Source organism: Octopus sinensis, linkage group LG4 (assembly GCF_006345805.1).
Source record: "Octopus sinensis linkage group LG4, ASM634580v1, whole genome shotgun sequence".
Classification (NCBI taxonomy): Eukaryota; Metazoa; Mollusca; class Cephalopoda; order Octopoda; family Octopodidae; genus Octopus; species Octopus sinensis.
The window spans coordinates 6,876,207-6,897,849 of NC_043000.1; the positions used below are offsets into that span (position 1 = coordinate 6,876,207).

Genomic DNA, 21,643 nt, shown 5'->3' on the forward strand with positions numbered 1-21,643 from the left:
GGCTCTATTTTACTAAGAATCAATCTGAAACCATCAAGGTGCCAGCCAGTGGATTTCCTCAATGTGGAGCAGAGTTACCCAGCATGTTTGTTTTTATTGCAGAGGTTACCGAGTTCTTCAGTTTTCATCTTGATGTGTGCTTCTAGTGAATCAAAGATGAACTTTAGCTGAATCAAGTTTCTTTTCAGCATTCCCAGCATTCCCTAAATTGATGTTTCTGGGCTGCTTTCTTCAGATCCTCTCTAAGTCTTGTTACCTTCTCATTGGAAGCAAAGGTTAGTGTGTTATTTCTCTTTTTTGGAGCAATCCCAGGGCTATATTCCCCTTAGCAGTGGCTACGGTGCCATACACAACATGGCAATTCTTGTCCTCAAGTCTGTCACAAGGAGCCAGAAATCTATTGTATACTGTAAGTGTGAACTCCTTGAATAGGTTAGCATCACCTGCTACTTTCCACAGACAATATTTCAAAGGATTTCAGGCTGGTCTCTGTTCTTGCAGTAACTTATCTGACATTTAAAACAATTCTGTGATGACCAGATTTAACAAATCCAAAGCAGTTATATGTACAAGAATTTTCATACTAATCTGCTTCTTTCTAGTTAAGCTTCCGCAGGATGATGTCCAAAGCTTATCAGTACAATTTTAAAACTTTGTTTTAATAGCAACAAGACTGTTCAATGAAGTTCTTAATGTGCGTGCCATTTCTATCATCATCATCATCATCATCGTTTAATGTCTGCTTTCCATGCTAGCATGGGTTGGACGATTTTGACTGAGGGCTGGCGAACCAGATGGCTGCACCAGGCTCCAATCTGATCTGACAGTGTTTCTACAGCTGGATGCCCTTCCTAACGCCAACCACTCCGAGAGTGTAGTGGGTGCTTTTTATGTGCCACCTACGAAGAGTGAATCTGTTGGTGCCAGCTGGAAGTTGAAATTTCCATCAATTATGATAAATTTGCATGCTGGGTTGCACCAATTAGAACTGCTCAACCTTTACTTAAAGGAGTTTATTGTGTGAGCTATAGCAGCTGAGAACAGTAGTTGCTAGGTTTCCAAACAAGTTAACCCACGTGACATGTTTAGCAAATTTTATAATATTGATGCAAAGATTAAGGAATATTGCCAGTAACCATATTCCTCACATTCTTCTATGCTGATGATGCTATAAGACATCTTTCAAATGTCTCCTGCATAAGTGACTCCACATCTATGTTTGGATGTTCCTGTCCAAACACGATAGCAATGCTATACATATAAGCAAGTTTCTCTTTGGCAGTAATTACCAATGTTCTAATGTTGAACATGATAACAATAAAGGGGACTTTGTGTTGGACAAATGAGACTGTGCCGTCTTTCTCTGCATTAGGGTTGGAGTGTCCATGAGGATTTAGAAACATCCCAACATTCTTACTGGGAAACAATGTTAACTAAGAAGGTGAGGACAATGAATCAAGGACTCCAACCCTGATGTTGTTCTATTGTAAATTTTACTGAGGGCACAACTCCTCCTGTAATTTTTTTGTTAGGGTCAGTCTCTTAGCCTTTGTTGTTAATAATCCAGTTTGCAAAGCAGCAGCTCCTATTCTGTTTGGATTCTGTCCCATAGCATTTGGATTTCCCAATTTCTCTTGCAGGGCAACAGTCACTATTTGACCATACATAGTCGTCAATAATTATCAAATCTTCAGCTCTAAATTGGGCCAAGGTGATTTAGTAGAGTAGTTTATTCTGCAACTTTTGTATATGCTACTTTTCTGAGTCAAATCAGACTTGGAATTAGTGTCATTCAAGAGGCAGCCCCATTCTTTTCAATATTTAAGGGTTCCCAATGCTAGACCCTGACACCAAATACAATTTAAAGTCATATCAACCACCATCTATTTTTAACACAGATTATCTTTAAAAGAAATTAGAAGAAGCAGAAAGGCTGGCACAGGACTACCAGCAATGGAGAGCACTGGTGGACCTGGTTGGCTCTACGCATGGTGACATCTCTGGGGCCACCAACCTGAGTTGATCCCAGCCCCAGCAAGCAATCTCTAATATGTGTCTGTTTTTACTGATAATTTTAATCTTATAAATTGAAAATACTTTCTATATTTTCTTGCAATTCTAAATTGATATGCATTACATAAAACATAAACGATTCTTAAAGTGATGTGTTTTAATCAGCAAGAGCTATACAGTAATCAACATGTGTTCTGTCATAACCATGTGCATGCCCCAAGGTGCAAGTATGCAACATAGAGCAAAAGGTGCAAAGTGCAAATGTGCATGGAACACACTGACTGCTTAATGTGTATGAGGAAGAAAGGTGGAATCAAGAAAGAGATATAGAGAAAGTAAGAAAGACAGACAGACAGAAAGGGAGAAAGGGAGAAGGCTCAGAAGTGGTAGTTGAGAGCTTGTTACCTAGCTGACATAATCAGAAACAAGTATGGACATTGTGAGAGCATAGTATCCAGAATGAAGGGCAGATTGCATGAAGTATGATATCATCAAGTGATGTGCGCAGGAGTAAGCCATGGGTGCTGTATGTGGAGGATACACAAATGTTGAAATGACATAAGGCAAGCATATCTCATAGGATATGTAATATCAGCAGGCATGGATGTAGCTGCCTACAAATATCAATTGCATACGATGGAGGTAATTTGTTTGAGGATAGGAAAATTTTGTTTGCAACACAAAATGTAAGAGTATTTACTGATAAGTAAAAACATGTCTAAGTGTGCATGTTTACATGAAGCCTAACAAATGTGTGTAAAATTAATGAAGATAGATATGAAAACAGTTAAAAGAAATACAAACCATTACTGGAGATCCGTTTAACATAATACCATTGTAAAACTTTCTTTACCAGCCATATTCTGATAAGACAAAAGCATTTATTCTAGTTAGTATAACATTTAGAATAAGCAGCCAAACCTAACTAATCTAGTTACAGATAAAGCCCTTAGTAATTTAATAAGAATACTGCCAATTATGACTGCAAATACAGGAAGCAATGATAAAAAAAAAAGCACATTCTTTTAAATTATTTCTTTCAAATACAAAAAGGACAAGGTACAAGCAATAAGAAGCCCAGCACAGTTTGGTTGTGCAAATTGGGTAGTTAAGAAACTTTAGAATATACGAGTATAAATGTAATTTACTACATCATGTTATCACGTGACTGACCAGACTATCAGACGTTGTTACACATTGCTAGTTGCAATGCAATTTGCATCGAGTGAGCAGGCTAACATTCCTTCTTTGGTTGAAAGGGGAATTGAAACAATCTGAAATGAAGTGTTTTGCTCAAGAACACAATGTGCTGCCAGTCAGGGAATTGAACCCATGGACTAGCAATAGTGAGTGCAGCAATGTAACCACTAGGTTATGCACCTTCACAATCTGCTACATGCCATGTTATTAATCTAGAAGTTTGATTTAGTTCAAATGAAGTTAAAAGGGAGTAAGGAAACAAACAGTATCAGACGACACTGAATAAGGAATAAGAAACTAGTGATTCCCCACCTGGCTACATACCTGAAGGGTTATGATAGCTGCATGAAGGCCTGGGATAAAGACCAAAACAGAGTTGAAAGCCACTGACATAAAGAGTGATATAAAATGATAAACGTCGTCCTTTTCAAGCCTAGCCTGGCTCATGGGCCCGGTTTCCATGGCGTATATGTTCCCCAGCTGGACGGAACGCCAGTCCATCGCAGCGTTACTCATTTTTGCCAGCTGAGTAGACTGGAGCAACGTGAAATGAAGTGTTTTGCTCAAGAACACAGCGCGCCGTCCAGTCCAGGAATCGAAACCACAATCTTACGATCATGATGCTGACACCCTAACCACTAAGCCACGCGCCTCCACAAAGAATGATACGGATAAATAATAATATTAATTCTAGCTACAGTTAGTGGTGAGTGCTAAAGAATTGAGGAGAGTTTCCAGTCAACCGATTTTGAACACCATTCTCTATCACAAAATGAAGTGGTGTTATTATGTCAATGAACGTGTGTGTCATGCCCTTGGAGAAGAACAACATTCCAACTAAATTCGTTCTATACTGCCACTACAACAAACACTACTATTCAGGACTTGCCATCTGTTACATTATTAAAATGTAAAATAATGGGTTAGACAGGTCTACAATTTAGAGATTTGCATGAGTAGTTAGAGAAACTTTTCTGTACCCAGTCCCTCTTCAAAATGTAAAACTTCTTATCACAGAATGACACGATTTAATATCTTCCAGCTGAGTAGACTGGCAAGTACAAAGAGATAAATATGATAAATGTAACATGTGTGTCAAAGTTGAAACCAATGATGTAAACCTGAATGCTTAGGACTCTGCCATTATTGATAGTGACATGTTTGTTAAAAGCTGCATATTACATTTGTAATTTAATAATTACAGGCAAAAAACAATTTTCTTTTTTATTAGAAGCGACATTCCCTGTATACTCTCTCTCTCTAAGTGCCTCTCATATCACACAGGTTCATATAGCTGGTGCCTTTCTCTGGGTTTTCTAATGTTGGGAGATGAATAATAGATTTCTCTGGATATGGTACTAATTATTACAGGTGTCTTGTTTGACTAGGAAACAAATTTTAGCATTACAATTCAATGAAAATGCTTTTCATTTCCACACCGCTGTCTGTCTGTGAAGGTGTGTGGCCTAGTGGTTAGAGTGTTACACCTATAACCACAAGATAGAGTGTTACACCTCCAACCACAAGATAAAGTGTTACACCTATAACCACAGGCAGTGCATTCTATTCTTGAGCAAAATACTTCATTTTGTGTTGCTTCAGTTCACTCAACTATAAAGGAGTTACCCTACAACAGACTGATGTTCCATTTAGGGGAAATATCATAATGTTGGTCACTTATAGGCACAGGAATGGCTGTGTGGTAAGTAGCTTGCTTCCTAACTACATGGTTCTGGGCTCAGTCCCACTGCGTAACATCTTGGGCAAGTATCTGCTACTATAGCCTCAGGTCAGCTTTGTGAGTAGATTTGGTAGACAGAAACTGAAAGAAGCCCATCATATATGTATGTATACACCTGTGTGTGTTTGTGTATGTCTTTGTGTCTGTGTTTATCCTACCATCACCTTTTGACAGCCAGTATTGGTGTATTTACATCCCTGTAACTTAGCAGTTCGGCAAATGAGACTGATAAAATAGTACTAGGCTTAAAAAATATGTCCTGGGGTTGATTTGTTCGAATAAAATCCTTCAAGGCAGTGCTCCAGCATGGCCGCAGTCAAATGACTGAAACAAGTAAAAGAATATGTCACAGGCCTGTCCACCTGTCCAGTGGGGTGGCATCAGAATGCTACAACTATGTCAGGAAGCACATTATGACCAGCAGTATATAAACAATATCTGATACTGGATGGTACAGTGATGCCTGTTTGTAACAATGAATTAAATCACTTGAACTATGTGCTGAGAATGAGGGAGTAGTTGACTGTTTCAATCGAAGCACCTTGGTTAGTCACAACAAAATTCTTCAGTGTATTACAGGGAGGAATTTCAACCGTGTTTCGTGGTCTGCTACCACAACAGCTCCTTTATAGAATCGAGTTAGCTCAAGATATCATCAAGAGGAACCACGTCCGGTTTCGGCCCCTACTCCTCTACCGTTTTGACGTGGCGGGGGCCCCCCCACCTTTCGGTGTCTTCAGCTCTGGTGTTGGGTGCATGTCTTCTTTCTTTCTTCTGTTCCCTGGCCTCTTCGATGTAGCGTCAACGAGTGTCAGCAGGCGACTGACTGTTTTGTCAAATTTTTTCCCTTTAAATACCTGCTGCTAGGCTCCAGCAGGCAGCCCCAGCAAGTTGTCATGTGACACTCAACTTTAACTGACCAATGAAGGCATGTAGTCTTAGCCCACACATTCTCTTAACGACTGTCACTTGTCAGTCAGCGAAGCTAATTCAGTGTCAGCTTGTCTCACCTAGTGATGATATTTTCCGCCGACATGTTATGACTTTCAAGCCATTTTCGGTCTTCCCACTTCAGCTATATATAGAAGCTGGCTTTTTCGACCACCTCCTGTACTCTCCTTATTAGTTTACACAGCTCCGAGCTAGAAAAAACAAATCTTCTTTTGAATAGCGTTGTCATTTTTCTTTCAATGAAGCCCCTAGTCCCCACTGCCAGGTGATAATACATATGTCATCAAAGTGTTATATCCTTATGGATAAACGAATACACTGCAACAGTGTAGTAACAACATAACTGAAACAAACAGCTGTAACCACACGGAATGTAACAACAATCTTTTAAGAACCAACAATCCAACACGCTTAACTCGAACTGTAAACTTTGAAACCTAACTTTGAACTATCAACACAGGAACTGTGGAACTAGTAGAATGATTTTATTCAAACCACAAGGGTTAAACAAAGAAGGGACAATACATGGGACAAATGGGGCCAGGGGCTTATCAAATGAGATTACATATATGAATAAATACATTATAATTTCGGATGAAAATGGAAAAATGAATGGACACGGAATGGGTTTGACCCCACCAGCCACATTCCTGCGTTGAGCAGTTTACTTCATCCTTTTTTTTTTCATTTATACTCTGCTTAATTAGGCACTTACATACCCAACATTTGGGCAACTTTCTTCCATCTTTTCCACACTTTTTTGACATTTGGTGTGTCTTTTCTAATTGTGCTACCAATCCACTTCCACTTTTTCTTAAATATTTGCTCCCTGATCGAAACTTGATTTGTTCTTTGCCATAGCTCCATATTGCTACTATCTATATGTAATGGTCCAGTCCATTCTTGCCAGGGGGCATTGTACTCTCGCACAACAAAAAGCAATACAATTCAGAATGGTAAAACACCGAAGTTAATACTTTATTTTTATGTATATTCTATATTTCTAGCTTCATCCACTGATCCACAGTTTTTACTGACAAGAAACCGCAACTAATAACAACAATAATGGTTTCAAGTTTTACCAGAAGGGCAGCAATTTAGGGGGAGGGGATGAGTCAATTACATCAACCCCAGTATTCAACTGGTGCTCATTTTATCGACCCCCAAAAGGATTAAAGGTAAAGTCAACCTTAGCAGAATTTGAACTCGGAACGTAGTGACAGGTGAAATACCGCCAGGCATTTCATCCGGCACACTAATGATTCTGCCAGCTCACCACCTTAACAACAATAATAATGATAATCTTCAGTACTTACAATACAATGAATATCAGTATTGGGAAGAAGACAAGAAACCAGCCTTGCCAGCTTGTAGGCAAGTAGTAGAGAAAAATGACGAGAGCAGCAATGACACATATGAAGAAAGAGTACAGTAGGAGACTAGCAATTAACTTCTTTTGATATTCTTGATTCTGGCGCTTAAATAGATGAAGCTTGGTGATGTCCTGCAAAGATATATAACAAATGAAAACTTATTAATAAAATAATTAGGTGGAGAATACAATATAAATCAATTCCAATTATTTTTATTTTACTAAATTTCTCAACCCTTAAAAATATTTTTTAATTCCATAAAAGCAAATTATTTACTTTTGTATAATGAGGGACTGCAAAAGTTAAGTTACAGCTATACAATCTACATGTTGGTCTGAAGATATTGCTCACACATCCAGGACAATGTCCATTCAAACTCACACACACATGCACTGGATTGTATAAAAGAAGAGCCATTTACTGACAGGAAAATCTTCACTCACCAATACTTTTTCCTTTCATATTCTTTAGCTTAATCTCTGGTCGTCAAAGTTACTCAACTGTTTAAATATATTGTTCTGGCTAAGTATAGGCATGGCTGTGGTAAGAAGTCTGCCTCACAACCAGGATTCTAGATTTAGTCCAACTTTATGACACCTCGGGCAAATGTCTTCTACTATAGCCCTGGGCCAACAATCTGTTTTGTAAACAGATTTGACAGAACGAAACTGCAAGACACTCTTTGTATATGTGTGTGTGTGTGTGTACACACATATACATACATACACAGGACAATGTTAGTACTTTTTAGCCCCAGGAAAGCCTCTTTTCCAGCTGGCTACTGACACATGGTCAGTGTCCATATACAAGATAATCAACTGTTGCTTTAAAGATTGCTATCTCTACCAGTGATTGTCCTGTACCAAGGAAGTGAAATAATCCAGACACCATTGGTCTACAGGTATCGCTAATGCTAGAAAGAGAGCAATAAACTCCCTTGCTCACAATATATGGACACAGACACACTGGCATATACATACAACTCATATACAAAATATGTTGTGGTGGTGGTATAAAATGTCCCTTACTATGTCATACATAACAAATGCACACACACTCACAGACACATACACACTCATATACAAAATGTGACATCATCGTCATGGTATAAAATGTCCTTTACTATAGTTGAGTACAGAAAGATTATTTTCGAGAAAATGTTATACAGTTTTAATCCAAATGAAAATAAAAATTACATGTTGACACTTGTGGAGTGTAATTTGATTTGATTTGGTGGAGCCGTTTGAGAATGCTTTGGAAACAGACACAAAATTTTATGAACCACTAGGTTATGAGAATATAAATAAACTAACCCAGTTGTCAAGCAGTGTTGGTGGGACAAACACAAATACATATATATATATATGATGATGATGATGATGATATATATATATATATGATGATGATGATATATATATATATATATATATATATATATATATATATATATATATATATATATATATTAGGAAGGGCATCCAGCTGTAGAAACTCTGCCAGATCAGACTGGAACCTGGTGCAGCCCCTGGCCTCCCAGACCCCGGTCGAACCGTCCAACCCGTGCTAGCACGGAAAATGGACGTTAAACGATGATGATGATGATGATATATATATATATATATGTATATACATATGATGATGATGATATATATATATGTATTTGTCCCACCAACACTGCTTGACAACTAGGTTAGTTTATTTATATTCTCATAACCTAGTGGTTCAGCAAAAGAGACCAGGAGAATATGTACCCAGCTTTAAAAAAAGTACTAAGATCAACTTGCTTGTCATTTAAGGTAGTGCCCTAGCATGGCCACAGTCTAATGGGCGTAATAAGTAGAAAGATAAAAGATAAATCTCTCCCACCATCCTTAATAACATATTCAACCAACATCAGAGTATCCATCTAGACCTTCTGCAAAAAGATCATTAAAGACCCAAGCACAGATAACCATGTTCTTGCATTTGACTTTTGTGATAATCTCCACTAACACAGATAAGTATGACTGATCATTGGTGAGCTCTAACCAGTGCAATGTATATCACAGTACTTTCTTCATTATATTTTCTGTATAATATTCTTTTACATTCTTTGATTTTATCAGCTACAATTTTTATCTTTCTTCTTACACCTACTCAGTTCCTAACTAAAAGAGCACACACACACATTTATGCTATCTCTTCATAATTTATCACACCACATCATTTCCTGCTTATAACATATGGCATCCCACCTCTTTTCCTGCCCTAGTCTTCATCACAGCTCCCTATAAGTGCTGCTTAATTTCCCCAATGACAAAACGACTGAAATGAAGAGCGATGTTATAACTGCTTGGTAAATGAACTTTCTCCCTAAAATTACCATTATCCACAAACAGTAGCAAAATGGTATGTTCCTGCAATTAGGAGTAAATAGTTAGGAGCAAAGGATAGTGGATGGCCAAACTCAGCAGCACACCAGGCAAAATTCATTGAGGTGTTTGGTGACAGAATTGTGAGCTAAGTTCACCCACATTAACTTTGCTTTTGATGTCTCTCAGTTTGATAAAGTAAGTACCAATCAAGTACTGGGGATCAATACAATTGACTATAGAACAGACGGTGATTACACAACATGACTGCAGTCCAATGACTGAAATCAGTTAAAGAATAAAGAATATTTGGACATAAATATTTTTAATTTGATATATATCTTAGTATGATACATAAACAAAAACTACTGTTTGCATTTGTATTTAAGATATAACAAAAAATATATGGGAAGCATTTTCCAACATTCTGACTTGGTCAAGGATATAGCTATAATAAAACAATAAGGTAGCATCATACATGCAAACACACATGATAATGATTTTTTCAGTTTCTATCTACTAAATCCACTTACAAGGCTTTGGTCAACCAGAGTTACAACAGAAGACATTTGCTCAAGATGCCATGAAGTGGGACTGAACTCAAAACCATGTAGTTGGGAAGCATGCTTCTCAACTGCACAGCCATACATGCACCGTGAATAATATTACTAATTACTAAAACAATGTGATTATCATACAGTTGTGTAAAGGCCTTGATTCTGCTCCTGATATTTTTTCTGAACCTGTCTTGCAGCAAAGAACATGTCAGTGGTCCTGCAAGATTTTCAGAAACCACAGTGACTCTAAGGATGCCCCCTATACTACTACATGTAAACAATATTTTATTGCCATATTTGCTGGCATGTAGGGCACATTTTTTTTTTTTTTTCAAGAAAATATCTCAATAAATTATTCTGGGTCTTATGTGCAAAGTTGGGTCTATATTACATGCGTTAATGCACAAAAAACATTTTTCCCCTTCATATGCACCATCAAAATTGGGGTTTTGTCTAATATGCCCATGCATCTTCTACACTGTCATATATGGTACTTGTAGATTTACTACAACTGGGATTCAGCTGAATTATATCAATCTTTTGAACTTCATTACATAGTCACACATTCCAGTATATTACTTATTAACACACTATCATTGTTGTCTTTTAACATCCATCTTCCATGCCATCATGAAACAACATCCAACAGGTTGGAAGACTGTACTGTGCTCCAATCTGCTTTGACATGATTTCTAAAATTGGATGCCACAGAGTGTACTTTATGCTTTTTGCATGGCACCAGCACTACTAACTTCATCATGTAGCTCACAAGACCAAGAATCTTTTTGACTGAGTGGGACTACAGTAGAGAGAGGGGGGGGCAACTTTATGCTTGATGATGTGAGGTTAAGGCATGCAGGAAGAGGCCAGAACAGGTTTCTTGGTATAGGGGTAATACATGGTCACTCACATCATATAAGAGTGGAAGGGAGTAATGGGGGCAGGGCTGGAAAGAGAGATATAGATGCACATATTTAATGATTGCTTACTGACACAGTATACATTTTAATGCATCCACTATACTAAAATATTTAAACCTATACAAAGGGACTAACTCTAGCATTTTCACAAGCAGCTCTCTGTTAACTGCATGAACTAATACCCTTCAAAATATTACATTTGAACTCTTTAAGAAACTGATTCAACATCCTGCCTAGAACAAAGGCCCTTTAAAAAAAACAAAAGAAAAACATTCCATTTGATTTGAATTTGCACGTTTTTATCTACTTATTGCTTTTTGCTCCTGTTGTTGTAGCTAATTATTTATTTTTACAAATACCTTCTTCATTCAAGAGATTACACACCTACAACTTTAATCTAGAATGCTAACCTTTAGGCAGACCTCCAAGTCATGTCAATGATCAAATGTCTACAACACTTCAGCTATGCTGAAACCCTCACCTGCTCAAAGTATTTACTTTTAATTCTTCTTTTAGCTTTTCTTATTAGAGTTTTTTTTTTGCCTTTTTTTTCTACTTTCCTTCATTCATTGTTCATGTTTGTGGACGGCTACTCATTTGTTAAAAGGTGGAAATCCCTTGGCTTAAATCATACCCGTCCTTGTTCCCTAATCTTAGACTTATTCCTTCGCGTGCATGCTCGTGTGTTTTTATTCAACAATAACCACACTATGCCTATACCACATTAGCCCTCCTAGTTTTCAGTGTGCATGCATTTGTGTGTGCATTTGTAAGAGACTGTTCATGTGAACTATTTACTTGTACAGTAATCATATACTATAGAGCTGTACCTTTAACTCTTGATAGACAGTAGGTTTAAATAACTCTAATAGTGCAGATGGTTACTACTGTAATTAGCATAATGTTTTGACAAAAAGAAAAAAGGAAAAAGGAAAGGAAAAAAGCTCAGGATGACACAACTTAATGCTATCTTATTCCCTGTTATTTAATAGATTTCTTGAATTTTTCCAAATGACTGCAAACTGGAATTAAAGTTTTCATCTTGTCACTCAAGAGATTAAACATTCAAGCTAAAGGGGTCAGTCGGGCTCGTTCCCATTCCCCTTCAGTGCATTAAATTGTTACTTTATTTGTGACCCCATGGCCTGTAATAACCATACATTTAACTACCTATACAAGGTGCAGATGACAACCCTTAATTTACCATATGTCCATCACCATGGACTCTTTATTTTCACCAATGTTATCATTTACACTTTTCCAGATATTTTACTTAAACTGTATTTCTAATTGCTAGGAATTCAGAAATATTTTCCTTTCATTTCCTCAGTAAATAATATAGACAGAATGAGTCAAGTTGTACTATTTGTCTATTAATCCAATGATATGAGGTTAATCTGCAATCAACCCAATTTTATTGTCATTATCATCAACGTGATTTTAAAGCCACTTTCCCCTTTTTCTCTTGTTATACCAGTGACAGACTTATACGACTTCTATCACATGCTTCTTAGTCAACACCAAATAATTTTCCTTTTTTGTTCTTTTTAGAGCTAATCCTTTAGCACAAAAATTCACGAATGTCATCTGATCAAATAAAAAAATAGTTATAATATTGATTTCCTTTTAACAAACCATAAAACCAATTCTTGATACTAGTATCTTATTAGCAATGTAAACCCAAAGCTGCATGCAGGTCCAGCTGCATGGCCCATGTATTGGTGCCATACACATCAAATTGTGGCAGCCCTTTTTTAATTTACAAGAGTGTACTTCATAAGCTGTGTTAAGTCTGAATACTCCCCCAAGTGCTAGCATTGAATTTTAAATATTTTAGCCCAAAGCAGCCAAAGTTCCCACTCAGCAGTTGTAAATTTAGGGGAAAATGTTGGTTGCTAGTACTTACTTTTATCACCCTTGAAGTATGAAAAGGCAAAATCAATCCCAACAAGACTTGAATCTAGACACATAAGGTCAAAAAAAATTTAATTTGTGGTTCAATCCTCCAGACAACTCACTGCCCTAAACCAAATTTAACATTAAAAGGGTGTCAAGCAAAAGAGCATTTGTATAATATTGCTAGAAAAGACACCAAAAACTAATGTATTCTCCATCAATCTTGACAATTAGTATTCAGTTGTTTGACCACTTGTAAGTAGTTGAATATTCCACAGTGAACTGTACCTTTAACACAATTCTCAAGCTGAATCAGTATGACACAATGTGACAAAGTTGAACCTTTGAATAACAAAGATAATCCATAGAGAAAGAAGGACAGGATTCAGAGCTAGACTGCTGTCAATTTATCAGCCTTGTAAGGATGAAAGGGGAAGCTAATTTCAGAGGGATTTAAACCCAGCACATAGAGAGCGGAAATAATGTAAGGTACTCAATCTAACTCTTTAATAATTCTGCCAGTTCACTGCCTTAGGCAGGCATTGAACTAATACAGTATTTAAAGATAGACCTCCAAAGACAAAGTTTTCATAAGAAACAGTTTCAGCTCTAGATCTATGGTCATGAGTAAAAGAAAGCATGAGCCTATTAAAGGTGACATGGCCAGAATATCTCTTACACACTTCCAGTATGTAAGAGAACTGATGAATTAAGTTTAGTGACCAATGTACACAATACATGCAAGCAGTTGATTTGAATACAAAACCTATGAGCTGTTAGTTCAATGTCTTATGTAATGTATGAATATTTAAAATAAACACTGAACCATGCTCATTAGTGGAGAAAAGCAGATGTATAAAATATATCCTTATTCTAAATTCACATTAGAATTAAACAGAACAAAGTATCAACAAATGAGCAACTAGACAATTGTTTAACTTGCCTGAAAGTATATGAAAAAAAACCCTCAAACAATACCTTACTAAAAAAAAAGGGTAGATAGACTGGATAACTGACAGAAAATGTGATGGGAAAGACAGGGCTAGAGTTAAATGAACATAGGTCTAATTGATCTGAAGTAACGTGGGACTAAAGAACAAAAGTAATAAAACCAATCTTTCTAGAATTTAGACTAATGGCTTTCACACTGAGTTCATCAGGTCAAATTCGCAGCACATTTCGTTAGACTGCATCTAATTAAAACAAAAAAGCATTAATTTAGAGAATACCCTTTAGACCTCAATTCTAAAGATAATGCTATCTCTATCTGCTTGAAGAGCATCAGGCAATGAAAGTTCTCCAAGAAATGCCATTCTGAACCAAACTGTGCTCTTCTTCCCAGGTGACAAAACATCTCCATCAAGTCTTCTTGTACTGTCTTCTACCACATCTTCACTAGTCTGTCTCTCTTTCTCCTTCCTCCTCAACTCTCCACTTGATGACTAGCCTTACTACAAATCTACTTCAGCTTAATAAAATTTTAAGATGGTCATTTAATGAAATATTTCATGCCAAACATTCACCAAGTTCAACAACACTATCACAATATGAGGTATGATAATTCTATTTAAGCTCTTCGAGACCATATTATCAATGAAATACATTGCCTCTTTCAAAAAGAAATTTAAAAATTTGAAATGTTTCAGTAAAATAACTTTTCTTTTAATTAAGCAGGTGTTTTGAATATAACTTAACTAAAAAGTTCCGTCCAAACATTCATCTTCTCCACTCATTATTCTTGGGAGGGTTTGTGGGTAGAATCCTTAGCTACTCCTCCATAGAATTGTATCAGAAGCAACTGCCATTACAGTTTCCAGCTAGATTCTCAAATATTACTAACTGAGACTATGGCTATTATCCAACCATCTCATTCTTGGTTTACCTCTAGGTCTCCTGCCAGTTGGCTCAGTTTCAAGAATCCATCTTCCGATCCTTTCCTGCAACATTCTAATCACATGCACCTGAGCTGTGACCCCCTCAATACAGAAAAGTAACAGCTTAACCTGGGGAGATTTCCTGATCTCCAAGCTATGTGCCCTGTCAAGTAACACTGCTTCAGAGACCCTTCAGAGGAACCATATTTCAGCTGCTTGTGTTCATGATCATACAAAAAGGTTTTTGCATAAAATTATGACAATATGTTTTAAATTAAATACTTAGCATTTTAAAATAGGCAGTTCTATGTTAAAAAACAGATAGGTTGATAGCAAAAAGTTCAAAATAAACAAAAAAAATCGTGAGCTTAAATTTAGTCCAATTTTTGTAAATACCGAAACAGTATTAGTTTAAAAATAAAAATGTACATAACACTTATAAAGTATATACAAATGTAATATGCATAATTATTATAATCTAATGTTGTTTCACGTATGTATATTGATGTAAATATGGAATTTCTCGCTTGAACGCAAAGCCAATTTTTTGAGAGTAGTATGCAAGTAGTACAGTGAACCCTTTTAATTCCAACCAACCAAAGACTGCTTTGGATCTATAAAACAAATTTCCTGTTTTAGAATGATCTAAATTAAAGTTTCCTCTCAAAATTTCAAGTTAATTTATGTTCCAATCCCCAGCTTACAAATGACAAGCCTCCCAGCCTTGCCAGTCCCCAGTCAAACCATACAACTCATGGCAGCATGGAAAGCGGACATTAAATGAAGACGATGATAATGATTTTACTAAATCTTCATGGTTTTCAAAATTAATTGAAACAAAGACAGTGTCTTTGGTTAGAAATACAGTTAATTGACTCTAGCATTTCACAATGAGATGAAAGAAAAGTAAAATCAGTCCTGACAAAATCCTAAGTCAATGATTTCAGATTTTTTTGCCTTTATTAAGACTAACTCTACTTTCATTCATCCAGATGGGAGACAGTCATGAAATATATAGAGAGAGCAAGGAATATTACAGACCAGACTACCACTACTTTCAAAGTAATCACCCAAATATTGTCTCATAAACATTAATAAAATTATATATTGATGTGTATAAAGCCTCCTGGGACTTATAAGGTTTCAGATTTAGCAGTTAAGTGGCTGAATGATAAATTTGCCTTGGAACAGAGTTCTACCAATCTAGAAAGAGGTAATTTATCTGGTGCTGGTTATTCATAACAGCTGCATGAACTAAAGCAAATTGAATTAGATGTATGTATATATATATGTATATATATATATATATATATATATATATCATCCAAATACTTCAGATCCTTAGGGTTGAAAAATCTTAATGGAGACATCATGAGAAATAGTCTACAATAATGGTTTTACAATACTCTTTTAAATTTTCATATTAGAATTCATTATTTCTTAAATCCAGAATATAGTTTTATCTGGAAACTATTATTCATTTACATTGCAAGTCATTTTAAGCAAATTCATCTCTTTTCCATACTACAACAAGCAATATAGTGGAACCTGAGTTTACAAATTTCATCATTCCTGAAGGCTGTTCATCACCTGAAATGTTTGTAAACCAGAACTATTTTTCTCATAGGAAATTCAAGGGAAAGCATGGCAAATTTGAGTAGGAATTGCACTGAGTGAAAGCTAAACAGTAACTAAGGCTCTCCAGCTGATATCCCCAGCCTGCTGTCAACCATTGTTGCCAGCTTGCATGTTCATTACCTGAGACACCAGTTGTTCAAGAAATTGTACACTAACAGATTTGTTCATGATGAGAGATGTTCATAAACCAAGATTCCATTGTACTGGTAAACAAAAACTTGTCTCTTCAGCCTGTTTAAATCTACATTTTCAAATACTGAATGAAGGTCAGCTTCTATGTGTAAACCTTTAAGAGTCCATACTTCTTTCAAACATATGAGTGAGCTGTCAAGTTCTTGCCATGTTCTCAATGGCTATTCTCATACTTGATAATATATCAATGCTATAAATGTGCTACAGAGAAGATTACTTTCCAACCATATATTTTCAGGTTCAGTCCCAATGTGTGGCACCTTGAGCAAGTGTTGTCTGCTATAACCAACAAAAGGCTACACATCTTGCTCATGCAATGCATTTTGGTATATTCCTTATGGTTGGCTGCCTTTCCTAACACCAACCACTTTACAGAGTGTAGTAGGTACCTGTTACTAAGCCACCAGCACTAGGAGGATTGACCCTTGTGAGAAGGGCTAAAGGGACTCTCTACTCTGTATCAGTTTTTATTTGGAGTTACTGCCCTCCAAGGTAGAGAAACTGTGATACAGCTTATGGAATCCACATCTCACCCATATTTGCATACGCACACACACACACACACATCCTATCACATGAATTGTAATCTCCCACATGACGATAGACACATTTATCACTTAATTTCTAATATAGAAGATATATATGTATATGCAGACACACATATGCAATTATTACTACATTGTTGCCATATTCTGCAATAAACACAGAATATTCAAAACTGATAAATCAGAGAATAACATTTTCAGACAGTCAAAGAGAGCATGCTATTCTTTGTTGTCTATTGATTATTTACAGAGAAGTACATCACTGAGGCATTTGTGAACTCTCCAACAGTTATTTCCTCGTAATTTATGTTGACATGCACATTGCCTAAAAGAGACTTCATTTTTACCTGTCCACTTTTTCATGAAGCACAAAACTGATTTGATCAGGTGTGCACCTAATGGCAATCAGATATCAAATTGATTGAATGTAGCATATATGTAAATACGAAAATAAATTGTTTCAGCTTTAAAGATGAATCTAATCATCGGAAAAATTATAATCTCAACATCAACAACTGATATGAGGCATTTAAACATTTAATAAATTTGAGATTATTAAAAAATAAAAATTTTGGAAAAAAAGAAAAACAAAAAACATAGAACTACCTTATCAAGTTCTTCAAGAATTTCAATAGTTGTCTTCTGTTTCTGCAAGAAAAAAAAAATAATATTCAGAATTATTAACACTGATTGAAAAGAACATAAGATTATTTTATCTTAGAAAATCAGCAACTTCTTTTATCATTGCAGCAGTCCACATCAAACAATATAATTAACTTCAATCTTTAAATTGCAAAATATAATTAACTGCATAAAAACAAAACAAAAAAAAAAAACCAAAATAACTGCAAAATATAATTAACTTCAATCTTTAAACTGCAAAAACAACTTTTTCTTCTTTTAAAAAATAGCTTTAGTCATAAAATTGAGGTTATACAGAGTGTAGAGAAAGTGAACCTTTGAGTAATTTAATATGGCACCTGACAGATGATCTCAGCCACTTTTGAGAGCTCAAGATGTGGCTCAAGCCTGTTGAATTATATGTCAGACACAGTAAATATGTAAAGCATGTTACAACATGAATATTGTAATGGTCAGAGAATGTCTGCCCAGCTGACAACAGGTATCACTTATATTTTGTGGTTGAGTGATTAACAACTGGAAGAGTTTCTGGCTAGAAAAAGACTTGATTCCAACAATATATAAACATATAAGTTTAAGGAACTTTCCCTTTTCTGAAGCTAAGGAAAAAAAATGAATATAAAACAGTAAATATATTGAATGAAATGCATAATAGTCATTATGCATGAGTTACCATACAAACGTACACGTGTATGTTTGTATGTACACACACACACATATATATATACATATATATGCATACATCCATATATGTGTGTGTTTCCATTCAAAAATACTACTGTAAAGGATTATAGACATTATACTAGCTGTATAAAACTATTGTTAGAGAATTGATACAGTGTACATACACACAGTGTCTATTATCTATCAGATAACATAATCCTTTAATTATATCTTTATAAATCCAGTCCCCACACTTCTAAACTGAATTTTCAAGACAGACAGACACACAGAGAGGGAAAGATTGCATCTGTGCATGAAGGAGAGAGAGAGAGAGGGGGGCAGGAAGAAAGAAAGATAGAAAGAATGGGGGAGGCAAAGTGAGAAAACCCCAAAAGAACTTAACTAGATATGAATGACATTTGAAAGCAACTTGCTAGTGGTATTGAGTATATTTGGAATTTTAAGAAAAGAAGGCTCTTAACAAAAAGAAAAAAAAGTTTTAGATTAAAGAAAGATTAATCATTAGATATACAATAGGGTAGACAGATTTAAAAGAAAGAAAAAACTGAAAAAAAAAACTTATAGAAAGTTTAAATTACTGAGATATATCTTCAGGAATTCAGTAGAGCAAATTTCATTGTTTATTTATAAGATAAGACTCTTCCACTCGGCACAAAGCCAGTTGCCATGGAAGAGTATAGCTGACTGAAACCATTGTAATATACTTATTTTCACTGACTGGAAACAAAACTGAATAGCGCAAACCAGTTAGGACCACATTCTACTATTTCTGTCAACTTCCTTGCTTGCCTCCTTTAACACTTTTAACACCTACCAATCTGTAAACCATCTTTTTGTTCTGATAAAACCCTTTCATTTTAGGTGGTTCATATTTAAATTTAAAATGTCCTTCATAGTCTTATCTAAGAAACTTTTGGTTCAGGAAGGTTTCAAACACCAGTTTAATAATTACAATGATTTTAATAAATATCTCAACAAAAGAGAATGTATTTATGAGATGTGTGGCCACAAAAGGATTAAGATGTAGCAGAGTTGTTGGAATATCAGAAAGAGAAATAAAATTAATGCTTAAATTTACTAACTTTTATTCTTGCAGTTATCTGTTTTGATTCCCAATTTGTAACTATGACAAAACACTTGTATCACTAATATATTTGAGAAAACATGATTATCACCCAATCTCATTTCTACTTTTCTTTTGTGTGTGAGCCTTTATGTCAAGCAAATCTCCAATGAATCTTAAAAATCAATACAACAATATTTTAAGTTCAATGATAGATATACTGAGTGTATTCACCTGGAGTCTAAAATTATTTTCTGAAAAGTGCTTAAAGTGCTTGACTACTTACTACTAATCCATAAAATAAAAACCTACAACTGATATCTATACTGTGCCCTCAAAAAAGGTAATTAAGTCCACTTATTTGAAAACCATCCCAGCTAGCTGAATAGCTAGCATTATGGAAGAGCATCGTCAGGTATTTGATCAAAAAATTTCTTGCAAATGACTCAGGCTTTAAAATCATCTAAACCATGTTATTAAAAATAAATTTAAAAGGACCAAACTAAAAATTAAATCTACAACAACAATGAGGGTGTACATTTCAATTATGGTCACATAGCACATGACATATTTACATTTATATGACTTACACTCCAGAACATGACTTATGTTTATTAATCCCAGACAGAGTTGAAAAGCCAGGTTAGTCTTGGCTGGACACAACTTCGAAAATAGTCAGATGGCATGAAAGACCAACTATTTCTGCTACTCAAAAGAATTAAATCACAATGTTTACTATTACAAGCAACAGAAAGCCAAAACTACAGAAGATGTTAAGAAACTTGTGGACCACCCAAAGAGATCAATAGTTCATATCCCATTCTCAACATAGAGTTTGCAGAAAAATCCTTTACTTTTAATATCCATTAATGCTTGCAATGTCTCAGGCATGGAGTAATTGATGAGCATTTTGTTAGCTTGCAGTGGTGAACACAAACCCACCCACTTAGCAAAATTGATGACTGACTGACATCTGAAGCAATGGTATAAGAGTCTTAACTGCTCTGCAACATGATGCAAGCACCACAAAAATAGAATATTTAAACATAAGAAAGGGGTGAGTACAGACATAATAAAAAAAAAAAAGAATTTGTTTAAAATTAAAAACAATAAAAATAAAGGGACTATTAGAAATTCTTTGTGATTTTATATGAAATATGTTGGGATATGAAACTGTTCCTTAATCTGTGATCTTTTTTGGAAACCCATGCATGGACATACAGGTATTAACAAACAAAGAGAAGAATGTATTGATCAACTTGTGGAAGACACTGGTTATAAGGTTGAGGCTATGAAAACTCCTATGGAAGATCAGGACATCAGTGTGGGAGAGTTGCATTGGTCCAAACAAGTCATCTGACCAGATAGATAGATAGTTGTTATTGTTGCTAAATGGCAGTAGAGTGGCACATGTGGTAAAGTGCCATCAGATCAAAAATGCTTCTGATCACAGGTCTTCTTGATCAAGACTAACCTAAGACCAAACAACAACAGATTCCTGGAGCAAATTGAAAAATTAAAGAAATATTTATTTACTAGCTTAAAAGCCAACCTATCAGGCAGCATTTAAGCTAGCTCCTGTGGAGGGCTCTTCATTAGGCCTTGAGCCCAACAATGACACTTCATGCATTGAGTACATATTAAATTTGATTAAACTTGAACTATATTTTTCAAGCAATGAACAATTTTCATCAAAATGATTTTAAGTTGTCGACTTGGAACTTATTACAAAGCTGCATGATAAACAACATCGCTACCACATCTGCAATACACACACCATTCAGACTTCTGATGCCACCACCATCAATACCTTTGACTTTGCCTTCCCCTCCACCACCACCACCATTGTTTTTCACATCGCTTACTCTCACTGTCATCCCTGACCACCTCGGCTACCACCACTACCACCACCACCACAGCTCATACTATTACTATCACCCCATTACCATCACAAAAAGGCTAAATGTGTGTGTAAAGGAATTCAATGTTCAGTATGTTAGTTC

At 35.7% G+C, this 21,643-nt stretch overlaps 1 protein-coding gene across 2 annotated transcripts in view; it reads right to left on the bottom strand.

The window, feature by feature from the left end:
• Nucleotides 1-21,643, bottom strand: part of LOC115210238 (endoplasmic reticulum junction formation protein lunapark-A) — a 100,366-nt gene that overhangs the window by 32,033 nt on the left and 46,690 nt on the right. For both annotated transcript variants that reach the window (XM_029778712.2, XM_029778713.2), the window contains exons 2-4: nt 17,858-17,899; nt 7,222-7,409; nt 2,818-2,876 (exon numbers count right to left, since the gene is read on the bottom strand). In XM_029778712.2, the coding sequence (XP_029634572.1) occupies nt 2,818-2,876; nt 7,222-7,409; nt 17,858-17,899 (289 nt within the window). The remainder of the gene's footprint in view (nt 1-2,817; nt 2,877-7,221; nt 7,410-17,857; nt 17,900-21,643) is intronic.